We start from the raw sequence: 16,880 nt of genomic DNA on the forward strand, positions 1-16,880 counted from the left end.
ATGGAGCATGGTCGAGAATAAGTTGCGTGGAAACATGCTTGATTTCAACCTATTCGACGGATCGTTGAAAATCAAACATTTTGTTTTCCCAATAAAAGCAGTAGACAATAGTCTCAATGGTGAATGTTATTCTGAATGAGACAGGAAAACCCCTTATTCAATTGTTGTCATTTCTTAGACACGTGACTGTCTGAAGGCTATATCAGGGCGCTGCAAAACTTTTTAGAAGCACTTGCCCAGTCAGGCAAGTAAATTTTTTTTAAACAGTTCAAATATTCTTGCCCAAAAATCTATATCACTTGCCCGAAAAAAATCATTTAAAAAAAGTTTCACCTCTTCAAAAGAAATCATTGCGGTTTTATAAACCATTGACCTTTTTCTCTCTTTTGACCTGATCTACCTTATTGTAATCGACCCTAATTTTGGTCATTCTACTCTGAGAATTCTGCTTGCCCAATTTGTGGTCTTTACTTCAAAACACTTGCCCAACTCTAAATTTTACTTGCTCTGGGCAATCGAGCAAGTGCTGATGTAGCACCCTGCTACATGTCATATTGTGAGTTTTCTCGGGCTGGAGTCTATGGCTATGGGATTTCAATGCTACAATAATTTTGATTATTTTTATCTCAATCTTTTCTTAGTCGTTTCATTTATCACCACATTTCACAGGGGTGACTGGACATGTTTGAAGGCCGGTTGGTGACAGCTCTGCGATCATTGAAATACTGGGAAAAAAATCTTTTTTAAAAATAAATTTATCACCACATTTTTTTCATTCCATTTTACAATATTCTTTTTAGAAATTATTTTATATTTCTGTACAGAAAACAATTAGCAAAATGCAAGATGACTTCTAATTGAACTGCACATGTTTTGAAAGTCGCGGTGTGCAAGTGCCACTATCATCAAAACAAGTCTACAGATCTATAATTGGAAATCGTCACACATTTTGTCAAATACCATTTAGTTCTGTTTTATTCTTTGATCTTTTCTTTCCTCTGCTCATAAAGGTGTGTTCTTCTACAATGTGTGAGAAGTTTTTTCAAGTTGATCTTATCTGAGGTACGTGGTCTATTCATAAAGGCTTTAAGGGTACCACCATGCCAGCCACATACCTGTGGGCCATCGGCAACCAGGGCCGGGCCTATGCCATGTCCACAGATAATCAGATATGGGAGCTTCGCAGCATGGAATTCAATGTCAAACGGGTTCTCGGCTTTAAGAGGATTTCGGCATCCAAGCACGTCGTCTGGGGTTTGGCCTATAATCAGCAACCCTATATCTATGTGTTTGGTATGGATGTGCCAATTCGATACTTGGAATACACTTACGAAAACCAGGTAGGTCATAATCCGGTAAAGCATGCATGCTTTAAGGTCCCTACATGTAGATATAGTATTGAATGATCTATCAGATTTATTTCTAATTAAAATAGAAACTGCTAAAAAACACAGTTTAAAATGAAATATTTAAAACATTGAAATAGAATGTAGTGAAAAGAACTTCATAGAACTTTGTTAACATCAGTATGTACATGTATATATGAATGTGAAGTGACATATGTATGAGAAAGAGAAACACTAAGAAAAAAAAACTCAGAAAATCTGAGACGGGTCGTAGCTTATGAACCACATGTTATCTATGCTGTTGTGTGACATGTACATGTAGTATACAGACCAGTAGAGCTTCAGGATAAAAAAATGATTAAATCTCAACTTTGACTTACATGTACTAATACATCAATATCATTCATATAGAAGCACAACAATTTGATTGATTGAATGACTGACTCATTTAATAAATGGTTTCTTTAGTGGAAGCCAAATAATTAAGTATTCCTTTGACCTGGCTATTATATACTACAAAACTTTGTATCTATTTAAGTGCCTTTCAGTTGTCAAGAACTACCTTTGTTCAGAAATTTACCCATTAAGGAAATATAAATGGCTTAGTAATTGGTTGAATGTCTTAAAAATATCAGACTTGATAATATCAAATTAAAAAAGTGTCGGAGAATTGATACTTTCCAAGATTTCCCTATTTTGTTGAATTTTGGTTTAAATATTCGTATGCATTTCTCAGAGTCTATACTGGTCTTTGGTCCTACTGTTCTTTCTCTCAGAGTCTATGCTGTTCTTTGGTCCTACTGTTCTCTCAGAGTCTATGCTGTTCTTTGGTCCTACTGTTCTGTCTCTCAAAGCCTATGCTGTTCTTTGGTCCTACTGTTCTGTCTCTCAAAGTCTAAACTGTTATGTGGTCCTACTGTTCTGTCTCTCAGAGTCTATGGTGTTCTTTGGTCATACTGTTCTGTCTCTCAGAGTATATAATGTTCTTTGGTCCTACTGTTCTGTTTCTCAGAGTCTATACTATTCTTTGGTCCTACTGTTCTGTCTCTTAGAGTCTATACTATTCTTTGGTCCTACTGTTCTCTCAGTGTCTATGCTGTTTTTTTTCCCTACTGTTCTCTCAGAGTCTATACTGTTATTTGGTCCTACTGTTCTCTCAGTGTCTATACTGTTCTTTGGTCCTACTGTTCTGTCTCTCAGAGTCTATGGTGTTCTTTGGTCCTACTGTTCTGTCTCTCAGACTCAGAGTATATAATGTTCTTTGGTCCTACTGTTCTGTTTCTCAGAGTCTATACTATTCTTTGGTCTATGCTGTTCTTTGGTCCTACTGTTCTCTCAGAGTATGTTCTTTGTTCCTACTGTTCTCTCAGAGTCTATGCTGTTCTTTGGTCCTACTGTTCTGTCTCTCAGAGTCTATGGTGTTCTTTGGTCCTACTGTTCTGTCTCTCAAAGTCTAAACTGTTCTTTGGTCCTGTTGTTCTGTTTCTCAAGGTCTAAACTGTTCTTTGGTCCTACTGTTCTGTCTCTCAGAGTGTATAATGTTCTTTGGTCCTACTGTTCTGTTTCTCAGAGTCTATACTATTCTTTGGTCCTACTGTTCTGTCTCTTAGAGTCTATACTATTCTTTGGTCCTACTGTTCTCTCAGTGTCTATGCTGTTTTTTTTTCTACTGTTCTCTCAGAGTCTATACTGTTATTTGGTCCTACTGTTCTCTCAGTGTCTATACTGTTCTTTGGTCCTCCTGTTCTGTCTCTCAGAGTCTATGGTGTTCTTTGGTCCTACTGTTCTGTCTCTCAGACTCAGAGTATATAATGTTCTTTGGTCCTACTGTTCTGTCTCTCAAAGTCTAAACTGCTATTTGGTCCTACTGTTCTGTCTCTCAGTGTCTATGCCGTTTTTTTTAACCTACTATTGTAAAATCATCTTAGGTCAAAGTTATTCAACTTTAATATAAAGATGCTTTAAAACGATGCAAACTGGATACACTTAAAGATAGACGTCAACAATTATGCACTGATTTTGCAGTCTCTATAAGCAAAAATCAACATTGTAAAAAATGGTTTCCGGAAAGGAACGTTGTTGGCATGAATTTACGCAATAAACAAAAGTATATGCAATACAAATGAAGGACCTCCCGTTTTAAACGAAGTGCAATACCATATTTTATTAACCTCCTTAATAACTCGTAAAGTGTATATTTTCATTGTAATTTCATTGTATACTGTATTTTTTAATGTACTATTTTATCATTATTACACTATTGTTTTATGCTATACATGTTCAATTGTAATACCTTTGTAAATACATACATTTCAGCTTTTTTAGCTGCAGTATGTGTATGATTGTTTTACTGGAAATAAATAAACCATGAAATGAATGAATGAATTCTCTCAGAGTCTATACTGTTATTTGGTCCTACTGTTCTCTCAGAGTCTGTACTGTTCTTTGGTCCTACTGTTCTCTCAGAGTCTCTACTGTTCTTTGGTCCTACTGTTCTGTTTCTAAAATTCTAAATTGTTCTTTGGTCCCCCTGTTCTGTCTCAGAATCTATGGTGTTCTTTGGTCCTACTGTTCAGCTCAGAGTCTATGCTGTTCTTTGGTCCTACTGTTCTCTCAGAGTATGTTCTTTGTTCCTACTGTTCTCTCAGAGTCTATGCTGTTCTTTGGTCCTACTGTTCTGTCTCTCAGAGTCTATGGTGTTCTTTGGTCCTACTGTTCTCTCAGAGTCTCTACTATTCTTTGGTCCTACTGTTCTCTCAGAGTCTATACTGTTCTTTGGTCCTACTGTTCTCTCAGAGTCTATACTGTTCTTGGTCCTACTGTTCTCTCAGAGTCTATACTGTTCTTTGGTCCTACTGTTCTCTCAGAGTCTAATACTGTTCTTTGTTTCGACTGTTCTCTCAGAGTCTATGCTGTTCTTTGGTCCTACCGTTTTGTTTCTCAGTCTATTTATACTGTTCTTTTTTCTCAGAGATGGGGACCAGTGAGAGGCTACTCTGATAAGAGTCTCATCTTCTCTGACCGTTCTCCTTGGAGCGATGAGAAGGGTAGTAGGGTGTTCCCTAGACCTCGGGATGTTAGACTTCCAAACAAACATTGGAAGTGGGAATCAGACTGGCATGTAGATGAGAACTATAAAGGACAACCCACTGGAAAAGAGGTAAGTTACTCCTAGATGATGAGAATGATACTGGAATTTTTCTAACCTTATAAAATTACAAATCTTGTTTAGCAATGATAATGAATGATGTTGATAATAATATGAGGTATCTATATTGCACACATATCCACCTTGTTAGGTGCTCAAGGCACTCCTATATTACCCGGCTAAGCTAGGCGTTCATAGCACACACAGCTTTTTAAGGAATGGCAATAATGATGGTGGTGGTAATTGATGATGTTAATGCAGATTGTTGAACCATCACAAATGATTTAATTTTCTAAGAACCTGAATATTGATGATCATTTTTAACGATCAGAAAGAGAATGAAAATGAAGAAAGCAAAGTAATATGTTGTGACATATCATGTTTTATATTTGGAAAGCACTTAAATTTGGCAATATAAATAAAAACGAAAACCATTACAAACAAGTTTTGAGAAACTTCTAAAAAACAATTATGAAAATTAAAATGATAAAGAATATATATCCTGAAAACATGAAGCATCACTATCAGAGATTCAGCCAAGAACATCCAGAATCTGATGACTTGGGTATTGCTGTGTCTTTTCAATAAATATCACCATTTTGATGGATTGCACATGATATCATCATCACTGAATATGTCAAAATTTGTCTACATGGTAATAACAGTTAACACTAGCGAGTATACTACGGTAAATGTTATCTTCAAATTATAAAATGAAAAACTGACATGTACTGCTATTTGTTCTACACACTTGTATATTTTATCCCCTATGGCCCATATTCTGAAGTCAGGTTTAACTTAGGCCATGGTCTAACTCTGTGCTAAAATTATGGAAAGCCAAGTGTCAAAATTTTTGTTGAGTTGTATATTTCTTATGTTTACTGTGCTCTTTCCTTATTCATCGATGGTGAAGACAATCACCTATCTGTACTTCCTAGACAATTATGAATGATTTCAGAGCCAAATGAGCTGAAATATGATATCTCTATTGTTAGTGATTTATGTAACAATTGGCTATCCATACTTAAACCACAACTTTAAACCAGTGTTTAAGTTAAACCCGACTTCAGATAATGGGCCTATGTGATTATTTGTGTCTCATATTACTTGTTTATAGGGATGGCAGTATGCAGTGAACTTCAATACAAATGAGAGTTATACATCTGAGAAGAAATGGAACTCTTGCGTTCGGAGGAGAAAATGGATTCGATACAGGAAATATATTGCTACTGATGCTTGGGCACAGGTGATCTGCACAAATCATCTTTTAGGGATTAAAAAATGCTACTATGATTGTATTGAAATCATTTATGCATCTTTCAATCTGTGAAATTACATTTGGGTTTTATCTATTATGTGCGTAAGATGTATTCATTGTAATTGTGATGGGATTTGTTGAATGAAAGTAGAGATTGGGTTCCCTGCCAATCTCAGTCATTTTAATCATTTTGATGATTGTATTAGTATAATTTCCATGCAGTGAAAATTTGGAAGCACATAATAGTTTGAATTTATTGAAACTTATATTACTATTTTTTCTTCACCGGTAGAGAAATTAGTGAATTGCAATTTGGTCTTTACTTCTGTCTTCTTCCTGTTTAGTCGCATCTCACATGATCTTTTCATAATTTGTCTTCAACCAGTTTGTCTACTAAACCATTTGGATTTATTGCCATAATGTCATTTGTTTATTTTCCACTTAGGTTATTCCATTACCCGTTTTGCATCCAATGTCCACGTGGTCTAATTTTGTACAATTAGATGAACTGTTTGTATCTCAAAGTTTCATTTTGAAAAAAAATCCAAAATAAGTAGATTAAGTTGAAATTAGACCACCTCATGAGATAAATGACAGCCCATTTGGCATTCAGGATAGAGTTTGTAAATTGAAATGTTGAAAATCTATATATTATTGTTCAAAATGAAGTCTGAAATAGATATAGTCAGAAAATTTGTTTTGCCCAATTGATCGTGGGCCCGGCCGGCAGCCACTGTGCACCGCCAGATCAGTGTAGCTGTATCCCTTGAATTGTTGAACGCCAAACAGGGTAAAAGCAACTCCCATCTTTTTACGTCTTTTGTTCTGACGCAGCCGAGGTTTGAACTCCTGACCTCCCATTTGTGAGACGGATGCTCTACCAACTGAGCCAACACACCGGTTAGCTCAATGAAAGTTTGAAAAGACAAAATATTGAGATGAACAGGGACAGTCAATGACATTAACATGCGTGATCAGTGGACGTGGATTTTTATGCCATTTTCGTCCACTCATTCTTTAATTCTCTATTGATTGTTGATTGACAGGTACAAAGTATCAATGCTGATCCTCTTGAAGAACCATTGATGGAGTTGTCTATAGGTGGCCATGAACTTCCTGGTCAACAGGAGGGATATCTTTCAGTTTGGGCTATATCAGCATTAGGAAAGGTGAGCATGTACAGAACGATCAAAATGTAACAGAATGGAGAGTTGAGCCTTGATCATTCTGCTCTTATGTTCAGGGCTGCACAATATGAAGTTTCAATGTCACAATATTTATAAGATATTGACTGGCCTTGAGGGGAACATCAAATATATTGCCAGCAAAAAAAAATCATATTGGCCCGAGTCTTTAGACAAGTGCAATATGGGTCTTTTAAGGGCAATACATTTGATGTTCCCTGAAAGAAGAGCCAGTCAATATTTGTATTATCATCAAAATCAGATATCTAGAGCAAAAATCATGATAATGGTGATATTTCTATCTACTTCAGATACGCCATACTTACCTATTCCCTTAAATGCCATTCGATCGCCACGCTCGAATACACCCGGCAAAAATTTCTCCTATAAAAGGAGAAAAAGTCTGCAACGCAGACTAGAGCCCTGCACGACAAGGAGGGAAACCCCGCCCTATACTATAAGTACCTTGCGTGCGTGGCTCACTTCCTCTTTCTTTTGCCGGCGCCCGAACCTAACGGTTGTGTGGCGCTTACGCTCAGTTAGAGTTTCTATACACCCAAACAGTAAAAGACTTTTCCCAAAAGTAGACAGAGGTCTCAGAACCCACGTCTCGGGACAAAAAGTAGACAGAGGTCTCAGAACCCACGTCTCATGACAAAAAGTAGACAGAGGTCTCAGAACCCACGTCTCATTACAAAAGTAGACAGAGGTCTCAGAACCCACGTCTCATCACAGAAGTAGGCAGAGGTCTCGGTACCCACGCCTCATCCGATCCCACAGCCATAACCAGACGGAGGTACGTTTCAGGCCCCACGTCTATATTATCCACCATAATGAGCCAAACAACTGGATCGAAAGACTCTCCCCGTCAGGGCCCCAATCAAGCCAGTAATAACACTTCCCAGAACAATACGAAAGAGGATGGAGCTATGAAAGATGATGGAGGAAAGAAAACCCCCAATATAGCCAGGTCTAAACGAGGTACAGGGTTCAAAATCCCCCTCAAAGGAAAAGTCAAGACCCCCTCCCAGGCCAAACCCAAGGGGAAGACAGCTAAAACCCCTACTTCGGACGAATTAACCCTCGGGACGTCCGTCACCTTACTGGGAAAGATACCGAAGGTTAAGGGGGCCGAGTTTTCTTTGGACGACTCGGATAAATTCGAGACGATTCCCGTCACCAAGAAAGCGAAGATGGGGGAATCAGGGAAGGACGTAAAAACGGGTTTTCATCCCCCTGACGACACGGACATTACCTCGGCGGCATGGTTCATGAAGATGTTCCAGGCGGCGCAAAAATGTATGAACTTGTCGAATCAGCCGATTGCAGGCGACACCAGCGCCCCTACCAGAGCAGCGGCGCAGACCAAAACTCGGCCCGACAGCCCAGGCGCCCCGACGCCGGACGGGCCGCTGAGGCGTGACGGAGTACCGGCGAAGCGGCCACGGCCAGGACAACGGGACATTGAAAGCCGTACTCGGGGGAGAAGCCCGAGTACCCGCATGCTCCCTCTATTGATATAAATGAGGATGATTCAAACTCTGAATATGGCTACCATCGGCCCATAGCATCCCGCAAGCGAAAATGGGCAGACTCTTTGCTGTCTCAACTTTCCACTTCAGGATCAGAGAGACAGAGCATTGCTAGCGGTCGTTATGAGAAGGAGGGGGTTTCAGTGATTAGTGAGGGTTTTTCTTCAGCTATTTTTGCTTCCAGACCCAGCTCTCGCCATGATAGCGTAGAAAGCAAGCCTGTTTCGGCTGCAGATTTGATTACGAAATACTGCCCCCAGCTTAAGGCAGAGACTACCGACTCAGAGGAATCTAAGCCTATTTTCTGTCTCGATTCGGAGCTTGGGAGACAATCTGTCAACTCAGCTGCGGTGAAGCTTGACAAACCCTTCTCATCCTGCCTGAATTACCTTAATGACAGGGGAAGGGACTTACGCCCTACCAACAGAGTGGTTAAGAAGCATTTTCGCTTTGGGGAACGAGACTTTAAGCACGCTTTCAAGACTCCCACAGTCCCAGATGCAGCCTTTTGTGTTGGTGATGCTAAGGCTAAGAGATCGCGCTACTCTAATCAGAATCCACTCGGGTCACGTAGATTTAAGCGTATGGAGAGTCAGTTGACCTCTATTGACCAGGCAGCCAGGGCATCTATGCGCCTAGCAACCTATCACACATATCTTTTGACAGCCTTTCGGGAATCTGAGAGACTAGGTATCTCCCCAGAGGATCGCAGAGACATATGGGAGTGTGTTCTGAAGATTGCAGAATACCAGTTTGAACAGGCGTCGAGAACGGCCATACTTTGCACGAGAGCAAGACGTTCACAGGTCATTGACCTACTTCAGATTGAAAAAAATGCTACTCGACTACTCGAAAGACTGCCAGCCTGGGGGGATGACCTTTTCAGTGGTCGTTTTCAGGAAGTTTTAGAATCTTCCATATCTGCCTCTTCCACGGCTGATAAGACAGTGTACAGGTTGTCTTCACATTCTTATGGCCAACGTTCCTCCTCACGTCAGCAGGCCTCTGGGCCGAGTAACCAGCAACCACAAGGCCCCCCACAACGCGAGGTCAGGGATAGGAGCCCCCAGACCAATCAAAGGACCCCTACACCCTTTCGGGGTCGACGCAGATTGTCCCGCGGTTCTCAGTACCCCCCTAAACACTTGTGACTCCTTGGCCGGACCGTTTTCCCCAGACTTACACGCCCCCGTAGGAGGAAGGCTCATTTTCTTTGCAAAAAATTGGAGCCTCATAACAAGAGACAAATTAATTCTCAGGATAGTGTGGGAGGGATATTGGGTCGAGATCGACCCAGATTATCGGGATGCGTTCGCACAATTAACCACCTCTGCCCTCCCCCACTCTCTCGAAACGAGAGAGGCTCTTTTAAGGGAAATCAACGAACTGGAGAGAAAGCGTGCAATTTCCAAGGTGCCCTCCAGCCGAAAGATTGTTTTGTCAAATGTCTTCCTAATTCGGAAACGGTCCGGAAAATTCAGGATGATCCTGAATCTAAAGAAACTAAACAGGTTCATCGAAAACGAGCCATTCAAGATGGAATGCCTCTCCAAGATCCTGCCCCTGCTTCGCCCCCACGAGTGGGCGGCATCTATAGACTTATCGGACGCGTATCTTCACGTTCCAATAGCAAGGTCCTCTCAGCATCTCCTAGGTTTCGCAATAGGAGGGGACACTTACCAGTACCAGGCCCTCCCTTTAGGCCTTCTCATAAACTGGGAAAAATCAAGATTGACTCCAACTCAGACTCCGGATTTCCTTGGAGCATTTATAGACATCCCGCGTCAGGTGGCAGCCCCCCTTCCCCACCGGGTTCAGAGAATGAGAGCAGTCGCGGAGCAACTCCTGTCCAGTCGTCTCTCGACTGCGAAGACTTGGCAGATTTTTCTGGGACTCTTAGCAAGCTTAGTGAATACAGTTCCCCCTTGCAGACTGAGGATGAATTTTCACATAAACAGTTTGGAGATGATTGCGGTGCAGTTAGCCCTCCAACACTTTGCATCCGAGATAGTGGAAAAGTGTGTCCTGATAAAGTCAGACAACCAGACGGTGGTAACATATCACATAGCAGACTTCTTTTCGAGGGGGCGCTATCTCCCCTCGGAATGGATGCTCCACGAGGCTGTGGCCAGGGAGATATTCAATCATTTCGGCAACCCACAGATAGATCTATTTGCCTCAACACTACCAGGGACCCAGCACTACTACCCCGAGCCCAACAAACTGAGGCTCACACTGTGGCCCATTACAGGGCAGCAGCAATCAAGGCTGGACTTTCTGAACGGGCTGCCAATTTCTCAGCAGAACGTTTACGGTCTTCCACACGATCAACCTACGACTCCAGACTCAGTCACTATGTGAGATGGTGTCGGCAGCCTAAGACTAATCCATGCAGGGCATCTGTAGGTGAGATTGCTGAATTTTTTATATCTTTGTATGACAAGAATTTGGCATGTAATACTATTCGGGGTTACAGGTCTGCCATAGCTGTCCTACACGAAGGCTTTGACAATGGTGAATCTGTTTCCTCGTCTATTTTTCTGTCACGGTTATTAAGGTCCTTTCTTAACAGACCCAGTAGAAGGCTTCTTGCTCCTGCTTGGAGCCTTCCCCAGGTGTTAGTCTCCCTCAGTCAGCCCCCTTTTGAGCCAATGCATAATGCATCTTTGCGGGATTTAACCATAAAAACTGTTTTCCTTCTGGCAGCGGCTTCTGGTCAGAGGCGTAGCTCTATCCATGCTCTTACCACAGCTCCTGGGCATATTCGTTGGGAGAAAAACAAGATTAGACTTATTCCTCATGGCCGTTTTCTTGCTAAGAACCAACGGGAGTCCTCTCTCCCTCTTGAAATTGTTCTACCATCCATAAGTTCCTTTTCTTCAGTTAGGGAGGATAGATTTTGGTGCCCGGTAAGAGCATTAAAGAGAAATTCCAGTAGTTGCAGTAAACACTGATTTCATGAGACAGTCTGTAAAACAAGGCTTAATTGTCAGTATATCACCGAGGATCTAGATCTGGTACAGTTACATTAACTGAACTTTGTGAAATCTTTAAATTTACGCTGAAAAATGTTCACACCGAAGATCCCCAACACAGATAAGCGCACGTGGGACAATTTATAATTATTGCTTAGGGCGTCGGGCCCGACGCCCTACCCGATTCCTGTGCTTTTTTGCTGATTTCTCAGAAATTTCACAATTTCTTCCAGAATTCTTTGGCACATGCGTTTTATTTATACAAACAGACACTTTGGTGGTCATTTCATTGGATTCTGTACGAACTCATTTTGATATCGTTACCAAAACTAGCATTTACCTTTAAAATGGTATCTTGATAAGACTAAACAATTTCGTGCTTCCGATCAACTTTTTGTTAGTTTCATTCCCCCTCACAGGGCTGTCTCGCCGGATACTATCTCTCGGATTGTGGAGGCAGTGAAGTCTGCTGGTGATCCAGTCATCATTCACCATTCACCAGAAAATTAGAGCCCATGACACAAGAGGATTGGCTGCTTCCTGGGCCTTATTCAAGGGCGTACCCATGGAGGATATAATGAAAGCGGCATATTGGTCCAACGCTAATACATTCACATCCTGCTACCTCTCGGATGTCCTCGGTGATGAATCCAAGTTTGCGAGGGCCACCCTGTCCGGTCCCCATCGCTAATCCAAGGTATGAGTTTAACTTTACAAGCTTGTCATTAGTATCTTGTATAATAGAATTGATCTGTAGGGCCTCTTGGCTTTGACCTTTGGCCTGACCACCTCCCATAGTTGTTTCCGTGGGAATCTGGCATTTAAGGGAATAGGTAAGTATGGCGTATCTGAAGTAGATTATGTTGTTCAGTAGTGAACACCATATCTACGAAGTAGCCATACTTACCTATGCTACCCTCCCACCTCCCCTCTTTCTGTATCTGAGGTTCGTTTGCCTAAGAAAGAGGAAGTGAGCCACGCACGCAAGGTACTTATAGTATAGGGCGGGGTTTCCCTCCTTGTCGTGCAGGGCTCTAGTCTGCGTTGCAGACTTTTTCTCCTTTTATAGGAGAAATTTTTGCCGGGTGTATTCGAGCGTGGCGATCGAATGGCATTTAAGGGAATAGGTAAGTATGGCTACTTCGTAGATATGGTGTTCACTACTGAACAACATATTTAATACTAGAGTTCTATTATGTCATGGTAATATCAGGGTCTAGGCTCTGCACTTTAGCATAATGACGTACTTGCAAGCCCCCAGATCCAGCGTTGCCTTTATTATGACTTAGATTGGTGGTGCGCTCAGCATTACGAAGCGAATCTCTTCATATACATCCTCAAAAGCCCTGATGTGAGACCTGGGAAAATACAAAGGTATATTTTGCGTCGTCTCTGCATGCAAAGCCAATAAGCGCATTGAGACCAAGGAAAATACAAACAATATACCTATCCCTTCCCGATATTGAGAAATTGTAGGGCAATATGGTTTTGTAAATGACCAGCTCAGATGTCTGATACGGGTGATAATTGCCAATATTAAAACATGGAGTCCTGCTCTTGGTCATTGATGTACCGCATAATTGAATTTACTTGTTATAATGCTGCAGCAACTTTGATAAGCCTTCTCTGTTTGTACTTTGTAGGTATTCTTCCGAGTAGGTGTGTCAAGGAAGAACCCTGAAGGTTCCCTCTGGAGGGAGGTGTTCACCTCTGAAGGCAAGGGTCTTGTCCAGCTATCTGTAGGACCTACAGGAGTGGTGTGGGGTGTGACATGGGATGGCCAAGGTGTGATACGAATGGGAGTGTCAAGGGATCATCCTCTAGGTAAGTAAAAGTCCTCAATGACAAGGTTTCCACCTCTGAAGGCAAGGGTCTTGTCCAGCTATCTGTAGGACCTACAGGAGTGGTGTGGGGTGTGACATGGGATGGCCAAGGTGTGATACGAATGGGAGTGTCAAGGGATCATCCTCTAGGTAAGTAAAACTCCTCAATGACAAGGTTTCCACCTCTGAAGGCAAGGGTCTTGTCCAGCTATCTGTAGGACCTACAGGAGTGGTGTGGGGTGTGACATGGGATGTCCAAGGTGTGATACAAATGGGAGTGTCAAGGAATCATCCTCTAGGTAAGTAAGTCTTCTGTGACAGGTCCCACCTCTGAAGGCAAGGGTCTTGTCCAGCTATCTGTAGGACCTACAGGAGTGGTGTGGGGTGTGACATGGGACGGCCAAGGTGTGATACAAATGGGAGTGTCAAGGGATCATCCTCTAGGTAAGTAAAAGTCCTCAATGACAGGGTCCCACCTCTAAATGCTAGGGTCTTGTCCAGCTGTCTGTAGGACCTCCAGGAGTGGTGTGGGGTGTGTTTGGGATGGACAGGGTGTTATATCATGAATACAAGTATACATGTATTATCTTGTTAGTATAAAGGGAACTGTCATTTATGACTTTCCTATTCTTTTACTACTGTTAGTTACATGGAGAAAGATCTCTCTACGTCTGAATTCAAGGACCCTTCTTCAAGTCCCGGTGGGTGTTTCATAAAGTTGTTCGTAAGATACGAATGACTTTACGCACGACTGGTGATCCTTTTTTGTGCTATGTGATATCCCTATATAATTGATTTATGACCCAAGAACATGTTCCAGTCGTGCGTTAAATTTTGCATAACTTTACAAACAGCTTTATGAAACACCCACCAGGCATCACTCATGTGTAAATAGCATAGCATATCATATGTAATCAACCTTTTTTTCAGGACCCTAGATCTCAGAAATAGACCAGCCTTGGACATATCTCTGGGCCCCGTCTTACCAAAAGTTATGAATAATCAGACCAGACTTAACTATGGAAATCTATCAATTTCATTATTATCATATGGAAAATTTACTTCAAATCCTTTTGCAAACGATGATGAGCACACTGATTCAACATGACAAAGATGCATGCTTGACTATATATCATATTTGAAAAAAAAAATATGCATAGTAGATATTTTGGTCACTTGCTTTTCATAGATGAGAGCAATCCGGTCAGTTGCAACTCCTTGAATGACGGGGCCCTGATGCAAAAGTATGTGTACACTGTATGTTGTGAGTAATCAGACATTCTATTCTATTTTTATTTCTTTTGACCAGGGACCAATTGGACGTATGTGAATCCACCTGAGAAGTCTCTCCTAACTAGTGTTACCGTGGGTAACAATGTGGTATGGGCGATTACAAGAGATCAAAAGGTATCAACATTCGATCAATCAGATCTTAGACCTATAGCACAATGTGTGCACCAGCTAATTCTATCATTGTTTGATAGCCGGTATGTTGCACATTATTTGTATTCTACAATCTTGGTTTGTAATAGAATAGAACATACAATGATTACATGGCAACTAATACCGTGTTTACACTTAATCGGCTTTTTCATAGCGTGTAAACGCGATTAACTTGCATCGGCTAGCGGTTCAGAACCGGCAATTTTGCACCACCAAAGTAGTAGTTTCAGAACCGCGAGCCGATGCAGAATCGGCTTTCTTTACTACGTGTAAACAGAAAGCCGATTCTGCATCGGCAATTGATATACATTTCATTTACCATTGTGATGTAATTGTAAGTGCACGGATCCAGCGTTGTCTTTATTATGACGTATATTGTTGGTGTGCGTATCATTTCAGGTTTTTACAATGGCTTGCGGTTCTGACCCGCATGCTGTGGGAATAAAAATTTCGATTAAATATATCAAGATGAAATTAATCTTTTTATTCGACCCTCATTTTCTAATCTTAATATATTCATAAAATTCTTGTATAACACCTTTCAGAATCGATTTGATGTACTCAAAACAGACTTGCTTATTAGTGATATCAAGCTGTAAATCAGATTAGTTTAATTAAAGGACAAGTCCCCCAACAAAAAGTTGATTTGAATAAAAAGAGAAAAATCCAAGAAGCATGAGACTGAAAATTTCGTCAAAATCGGATGTAAGATAAGAAAGTTATGACATTTTAAAGTTTTGCTTAATTTCACAAAACAGTTCTATTACATCCTGTTCGGTATGCAAATGAGGAGACTGATGATGTCATCCACTCACTATTTCATTCGTATTTTATTATATGAAATATGAAATATTCTAATTTTCTCCTCATTGTCAAGTGAAACAATGATTAATTCCTCCCTGAACATGTGGAGATAGCATTGTTTTATACTATATGGTTCAGTCAAGTTGGTCCTTATTGTCAAATCTGTAAAAATGAAAAATTGCATAATTCAAACAATAAAAAACAAAAGATAAAGTGAGTGATAGACATCATCGACTGACTCACCTAATTGTGCATATCACAGTTTTGTGAAACATAAGTGAAGCTTTAAAATTCCATACATTTTTCATTTTACACCTGATTTTGATGAAATTTTCAGGGTTATGCTAGTTTGACTTTTTTGACATTTTTCTGGGGTGGACTTGACCTTTAAGGCTGACACGTATCATCATAATCATTTCTCTCTTTCTGTCATGATCCCTGTTCTTTGTTGTAGGTTTGGTTCAGGAAAGGTTATATGTCGACTGATATGAAGGAGAATAGAAGCAATCGAGCAGGGACTAGCTGGATTGAAATGTGTGGTCAGGTGGCCCAACTCTCTGTTGGACCCAATGATCAGGTAGTCTGATTTTACTTCATTATGGTCATTTTTAATCATTGGTAATTAGAATTGATACATGAGTCTGCACAAGTCACACTTCCCTAAATTAAATAATCAACTGTCAAAGCATTTTTCCAGACTAGAATATGCAAAACGTAAAACGTTATTCACATATTCTAGGGCAGGCCATCAAAAATCCTTTGTGCAATGTGACCTGGCTCAATGGAATCTCAGTATCCAGGTATGATTCCAGACGGAGTGACGAGAGCCAACACAACACGCCGACCCCCCTTTTCCCATTCATTTTGGTTGACATCCCATCCCTTTGCATCCTCTTATGTTGCCGACTCGCTAATTGGAGAGTCTAGCCTTGTCACAAATAATAATGATGGATCGATAGAACTGCTGAAAATATCAAGGTTGTGTGAAGTATACTTATATAATAGTACATGTTGCTCTTGTCCCAAGCTGCTCACGCACAAGTTGTTAGATCAGGCACGAGTGTACATTCTCTATTTAGCCCCACCTTGGTAACCACACCACCGGCAAACTGAAGGTCTTTCCATTAGGCCTCTTTCACACTTCTCATCGCCTTTTTGAGGACTTGGTGTTCTTTAACCAACTTCTCCCCTTCAGAGAGTCTCGGTTGCTGAACTGGTGGTCTGTCCTCTCCTGGCAGCGTTGATGGTAGATAAACTCCCTTGAGTGCCTTAGTGCATGGCCCCTACAAATGTTCCACAGGATCCAATTCCCAGTCACTGGGACAATATGATGTTACCAACAGAGCATCCAGGCAAGAGTACTTGAA

The 16,880-nt window shown here is 41.0% G+C and overlaps 1 protein-coding gene across 1 annotated transcript in view; it reads left to right on the top strand.

The window, feature by feature from the left end:
• The first annotated feature begins 1,014 nt into the window (after nt 1–1,014).
• The window catches only part of LOC121422556 (tectonin beta-propeller repeat-containing protein 1-like), a 45,114-nt gene continuing 29,248 nt past the window's right edge, over nt 1,015–16,880 (top strand). The window contains exons 1-7 of the mRNA XM_041617700.1: nt 1,015–1,340; nt 4,318–4,506; nt 5,612–5,740; nt 6,799–6,921; nt 13,087–13,267; nt 14,576–14,673; nt 15,968–16,090. Coding sequence (XP_041473634.1) covers nt 1,101–1,340; nt 4,318–4,506; nt 5,612–5,740; nt 6,799–6,921; nt 13,087–13,267; nt 14,576–14,673; nt 15,968–16,090 — 1,083 coding nt within the window. The 5' untranslated portion in view covers nt 1,015–1,100. The remainder of the gene's footprint in view (nt 1,341–4,317; nt 4,507–5,611; nt 5,741–6,798; nt 6,922–13,086; nt 13,268–14,575; nt 14,674–15,967; nt 16,091–16,880) is intronic.

This window comes from Lytechinus variegatus, chromosome 10 (genome assembly GCF_018143015.1).
Source record: "Lytechinus variegatus isolate NC3 chromosome 10, Lvar_3.0, whole genome shotgun sequence".
NCBI lineage: Eukaryota > Metazoa > Echinodermata > Echinoidea > Temnopleuroida > Toxopneustidae > Lytechinus > Lytechinus variegatus.